At 31.7% G+C, this 6,755-nt stretch overlaps 1 protein-coding gene across 1 annotated transcript in view; it reads right to left on the bottom strand.

Annotated features, from left to right (window-relative positions):
* Positions 1-1,623: 1,623 nt before the first annotated feature.
* Positions 1,624-6,755, bottom strand: part of UCHL3 (ubiquitin C-terminal hydrolase L3) — a 43,922-nt gene continuing 38,790 nt past the window's right edge. The window contains exons 8-10 of the mRNA XM_023536381.1: positions 5,438-5,513; positions 2,468-2,526; positions 1,624-1,850 (exon numbers count right to left, since the gene is read on the bottom strand). Coding sequence (XP_023392149.1) covers positions 1,767-1,850; positions 2,468-2,526; positions 5,438-5,513 — 219 coding nt within the window. The 3' untranslated portion in view covers positions 1,624-1,766. The remainder of the gene's footprint in view (positions 1,851-2,467; positions 2,527-5,437; positions 5,514-6,755) is intronic.

Consider the following 6,755-nt stretch of genomic DNA (forward strand, 5'->3'; position numbering starts at 1 on the left):
GTGGGTAAAATGTATATACAGTAAAGTAGACTTAAAAAAAAAATTAAATGAGTTTTGATAAATGTATGCAACTATGTAACCAAACCCACACGAAAAGATACAGGACACGGCCATCACACCAACCCTATGTTCTGCCCCAGCTGTATGAATACCCTTCCACCTCTCCACTGTCTCCCACCTATCCTTTAAGATTCAACTGAAGCACTCCCTTCTTCAAAACACACCCCAAAATCACTCACATACCTATCTAAATTACTACAGTAGTTCCCCCTTATCCATGGGGCATATGTTTCAAGACTCCAGTGGATGCCTAAAACTGGATAGCACCAAACCCTACATATACTGTTTTTTCCTGTACATACATACCTTTTCACTTACAGGAAGCACTTTATGGCTTCTATGTGGTATATCCAAATTGCTGGCATCACAGCTTTTGCGCTTTAAACACAAGCTCTGAGATACGATGGCACTGGATCTGATAACTGAGACGGCTACTAAGTGACTAACAGGCAAAGAACATATATGGTGTGGATACACTGAATAAAGGGATGAGTCACATCCCAGGCAAGACAGGCCAGGACAGTGTGAGATGTCATCATGCTACTCAGAACAGCACACAATTTAAAACTTATGAATTGTTTATTTCTGGAATTTTCCATTTATTTTCAGACTGCGTTTGACTATGGGACCACGGATAACAGAAACTGCAGAAAGCAAAACCCTGGGTAAGCGGGGAGCTGTTGTACTTTTAAGACCTAGCCAATCGCTGTGGCTCACTGAACAAATAGTGCACTCATCACAAGTCTCTCTGCCTCCATTCTTACCTCCCTCCCCAATGTATTATCTACAGAGTAGTCAGAGTGATCTTATAAAACTGTAAGTCAAATCTGGCCACTCTCTTGCTTGAAACCCTCCAAAGGTTTAGCAACACACCTGCAACAAATCCAAATGCCTTTTCCTATGTTCCTGTGTCACTAAGCCCCTCCTTCTCTGACCCCACCTCTTGCTACTTTCTCCATTAGTTTCTGTGCTCTGGTCACATGAACCTTCTTTCTGGTCCTACAACACAGGGAGATTTTCCCACGTTAGAGACTCTGCATTAATGATTCCCTCCAGTCTTCCCCACCTACTCTCTATTACTGTCTACCTCTTGCTATTCAGAGCTCAATTTCAAAGCTACCTCCTCATAAGCCTTCCCTTAGCACAAAATCTAAAGTATATACTCAATCACAAATCTGTCTCTACCACAAATCCGACTTTAATTTTCTGCATAGCATCTGTCATTGGTATGTATTTTACAATGTGTTTACTTGTCTCTTCTCACAAGAACATAAGTTCCACGACTATGGTACTTGTTGATAGTGTTTGATGCTATAGCTCCAGCATCTAGAAGTGTCTAGCTCATTACAAGTAGCTGCTCAACAAATGTTGCTAAATAAATATGTTAACATATGTGAGGTACATTATGAAAATTATGTCTGTGTCCCAATACAAAATATTCTGTAAAATTTAAAGAGAATAAGAAAAGTACTGCTAGTCATCAAGCAAGGTAAATCCTTCACAAGAAAGAAACAAATGAAAAGAACAGTTTTAATTTGGGACAAAAATAATATAAAACACAGATTAAGTCAAAGTTTAATTCACATAAAGTTTAATCAGTCAAGTTAATGAAAATATCAAAATGGCTGAGTGAGTTAGTGTATGGCAGCAGAAATTTAACTTTTCTTGCAAATAATACAATATTTGGTGTTTCCGTTATTGACAAGCTATGCTGCAGAAAGAGCAATTGCATTGAATCTCAATTCATCAGGGTCCCGTTCCATAAACTTCTTGCAAACTTCTATGGCATCCTATGGGGGAAAAAATGTATAATTTTTCACTTTATAAATGTTTTACTTACAAATTATAAATGTTTCATATTTTCCTAATTCATACTAATGTTACACTGCAAACTTCTTTTTCTAAATAATAAATAACTTAAAGCACACCAGAAGAACGGCTGAACGGTTGATGGCCTAATTTGCTTACTACAAAAGTATAACATACAGTAAGTGTTCCTTCTTAACACTTTTAAGAAACTTTTAACCTGAGAATTACAGATTTCATTAATTCTAAGCCTCATAATTTGTTCATAAATTTAAAAATCTCTTAAAATCAAGATCAAGATACAAATGATGGTATCTTAGGTTCAATGAAATATGAGATATGATGTGTAACTCTTTCAATACTATTCATGTCTTTTAAAAATGTGATACTTGTTTACACAAAGAGCTCTGCAAACTTCTTTATTTACTGTAGGTTTTTAACATTAGTTCAAATTTTTCTGTTTTGGGTTTTCTCAAGAGAGCAAGGACAAGGGAGCATCCAAATACAGATAAAATATTATACAAGTGATCTTTAAAGATGTTTTAAACATAATGAGAACATTAATAACATTTAAAATGGGCCAAACAAGTTTTATTGTTACCTCTAATAATGTGTCATCACTAGTTTCACCATGGTTAATTGGAAATGGTTTCCGTCCATCTGTAAAAAGTAGACAGACAGTTGAATGTTTAGCTGTTTGTATAGATAATGTACTTTCAACTTCTATTTTTCTCTTCTCACAGTAAGGCAAAGTTAAAAGATATTTAACATAATATATTCTAAAACAGATATTTTAAATGTGCTACCTATGGATATTTTTAACATTAAAAGTTATTAGAATCTTACTTTCATGTTTGAAAGCCTAAATTATCTTCATAAACAGAAATTATTAGAAGTACATATTGGCTTTAATTTCCTAAAGCGAATATGCAAAAACAAGAAGTCAGTTTTGTTAAAGGTTATAGTCCCAGTTTTTACCCTCAGAAATACAAAAAATTCTTTCTTCATTTTAAAATCTAGATCAGAAAGCTTTTAAGACTGACATGTTTACACCAACGAAAAAAAGACATCACAAGGTTTATATATTACTACTACTAATTGCGTTCCACCGAGGCAGTAGTATTGAGCAATAATCTAAACAAACAAGGATTACTTTACTGACCACCAACAATAATTAACCATAATTGTAATCACCTTGAATAAACTAGTATTTTTAAATATTATGAAAAAATGAAAAAGTCTAGAATTATATAAACTCATGTTAACTCAAAGTTAACTGATAACTCTATATATCCAAATATATAATCTCAGATGTTTTATAAATGGTACTTCAAGTTCAATCCATAAAACACAATTTCTTACATAATTCTATAGCTTCCAAACATAGTAAAAAAAATTTTTTTTAATAAAGTTTTGTTATATTGGACAGTAGAGAAATATGAATATTATTTACCATGTTATATGCGTAGTATAATCATTTAAGCAATAAACAAGTATTAATTAAGCAGTCACTACACGCCCCACACTGAGCCAGATAGTTTACTTTGCAATTAAGTAAAACAACTTTCAAGTTGAAAGATTTAATATAATTTTTTGAATCTGTATATGTATATGTATATGTATATGTATATGTAGATGTAGTGATGGACTTGGACCATAGATACTACTTTTAAAGAAAAATATGAGAAAACATTAACCAAACTAAAAAGTAAGATTACTTAAAAATGATTTTTCCTAAAAACCATATGCTGTTCTCTTAATCACTATTTTCTATTCACTAACTCAATACTCCTTTTGTTAAACGTTTTTTTAAATTTATTAGGAATCCACATCAAGGTTACTGCCAATTTCCCTTGCAACTGCCCATCTTCTTTCATCTTGTACTTATCCTTGTTCTCTGACATCTTAAAGATAATGGCTGTTCTTTAGAACTCTGAAGTTCTTTAAACTCATTTAAAGAACGTAACCCTCAAAGGGCTCTCATTCTCTATCAGCCTTATTGATCTTTCTTCTTGCTAAAGAATACCTAAACCAAACAAGATTTCTGACGTTCTTACTTCAAACCAATTTTAAAACCCATTTGTGTTGGCATGCTACAAAAGAGGACCATTCTTCATATGTAGCTTACCCTTGATATATGTCTTTCCTTCGATTGCTAGTAAACCAGTCAAATTGAGTTTTTTAGACAACTTTTTGCTTCCCATTGAAATGATCAGAGATTTTTTTTCCCCGAAATATCTTTTCTAAATATGTTATTTTTTGTTCTATTACTAAGTCTCTCATCTTAAAAGTCACCATTACTTTTATAGTCTCTGATTATGGATCATATTTGTCATTTCTCTGGCCTTTTCTGAATCTACTTTCTTGACATCAATAGAATGTGTCTGGTAAGTCTCAGCACTCTGTTTATGTCCGCTTTTACTAGTTATTTTTTATTATTCAAAATTCAGAGTAGAAACAAAGCTTCCAGTAATCAGACATGTGAAATTTCCAATCACTATTACATCTTAGCTTTACGTAGATTTTATAGACTGAATTAGCAAAGCATGTATCTTTGGCAGTGCTCTGCACATCTGTTATGTACTCCCACAACAATGAATTCTTTCCATTTTAGTTTGATTCCTACGCAAATCACTCTACTACAGGAGACAACCCTTGAGTACACACTTCTATAAATACCATGTTCTTTCCTTGCCTTGTCCTCTTTAATACATATTCCACATGTAAAACTGATTTAAATTTTATGGACCACATTTATAGCTACAATCTAAGTTCTTTCAGAACTCCTCTGTCTTTAAAAAAGGAAAATGAAAGTGGCAAGTTAATATTGAAAAGGACTTCATTTTTTTTGTTTGTTTCTTTATTGTGGCCTTTTTTTAACCTAAGAAGGTCTTATGGAGAAGGACAAAAAGGACTCATGGGTATTATATACCAATTATGAAAAGAATCATAAGAAGTTCTCTGTCTATAAGGATCTCTTTGAAACAGTCCCTGAAATAGTCCACCTAGAGTTACACTTTTTAAAAAATAAGTACAGATATATGCCAAAATACTAAGTAATTAATCATGGTACTTTGACACATGCCTTCGGAAACTGTTGCCAGAAAATATACATCCTGTAAAGTCTTTTAAAAACTCAGATTTAATACAAAGAGATGGTACAAAAGCCTGAAAACTAGTGATACTCATTACTGAACACAAAAACTAGTCATGAATATTACATTATATTTTAAAACTCGTTTCAGAATCAAGATGGACCATCTAGATGTTGATAAGTAACTCAATAATTTAGTGAAGACCTAAGTGATTTATAGGAGTCTTCTATAATGATTTTTACTTTACTGCTTTGCTTAAATTCAAAGGCGGTATGCAAACATTCTTGAATTATAAGTTGCTTGAACACCAAAAAATATTATTTTTTCTAAAGTCTTAAATGGTAAATTTTCATTATGCCAACTCCATGTTATAGGGCAGTCAATTAATTTAAGTAAACACAATAAATAGCAAAAGCTTTGTTTATCATAAATACAGACTTTCTCATTTTTCTCCCCCCAATTTTTAAAGTTCTTACCTAATTCATAGAGATGACCGTCTACGTGAACTAATGCAATAAAATGAAGATCTACTTTTTCATCTATACTTGGTGTCTAGAGGGGAAAAATACATATTATATGTTAGATGTCAAACAAATCAACCAAGTACATGTAAACACAAATATCAAATGACATGAGAGAATATTTATCCAAAATAATTCAAGGCTTAAACTTTGATATGGCAGACAAAGAGTGAATATGTATTTACATTTATAACAATGTGCTCATTCATCAACAAGAAAAATGTCAATGAAAAGCACATCTTTCTTAATCTCAACAATTTAAAAGCCTAAAGTTTTGTTCACCTGCAAAGCCCCAGTGCTTAGCACAATGCCTAGTATATAGCAAATGTATAATGCATACTTCCTGAATAAAATGAATGCATGAAGTGATTTCTCTAATTTTTGAAATTTGAAATAAAGTTTTAAAAAATTAATAATAGCATAGTTTTTAAAAAACTATTTTCAAGTTAAGTTTTAAAACATCAGGAAATTTCTTCCTTTATTGACTTGACCTTGATAATCTCATTTTTGAAAAATGCAATATAAATAGTTTTAGAATTAAAAGAAAGTATCTTTATTCATTCTAGATTCAAAAGTTTAAAAAGGAATAGATACAAGAAAATAACCCAAAAGATTAATGGGGAAAAATAAGGAAAACAGCAGATTAAAGTATGATTAACTGTAGCCTATGATTTTTCTCTTGCTTTCTTAGTGAACTATTTGAAATTAAAACTATACCTAGTTTTCATTTGTGTTTTTTGCTTATCAAATTCAATTTGCATGAGCAAACTAGTCTACATTTGTTAGATATTCAAGTAATTATGCAAAATGAATACATGGTTAACTAGCTCTGTCTATGATATACGGTAACTACACATTTAAAACTAATATGTGTTAGCTATATACCAAATCTAAATGGTTTGAAATGAAATACAATCACTGTTAAATGCCAAGTATAAATATGAGAGGCGAACATTTTAAAAAGGTATAAAACAAATTATATTTCATATTACTTAACATTCTGTAACACAATAGTACCTTAACCCTAAAATGTATATTTTTTTCCACTCAGAATTATATAATCTTTAGTAGTTGTAATATAAAGTTTTCAGGTGCAGAAATTGAAAGGCACAGAAGAAACGTTATTATTTTGGATTTACTAAATGCTTCTAAACCATTTTCAGACTGAATGACTCAATTAAATCAGATTATCCTTCAGAGAGTATTTCCCTCAAGTTTATGAATGAGAGAACCGCAACAAATATTGATGTGGCAAACTAGCTCTTCCTAACTT

This window comes from Pteropus vampyrus, unplaced genomic scaffold (genome assembly GCF_000151845.1).
Source record: "Pteropus vampyrus isolate Shadow unplaced genomic scaffold, Pvam_2.0 Scaffold155, whole genome shotgun sequence".
In the NCBI taxonomy this organism is placed as follows: domain Eukaryota; kingdom Metazoa; phylum Chordata; class Mammalia; order Chiroptera; family Pteropodidae; genus Pteropus; species Pteropus vampyrus.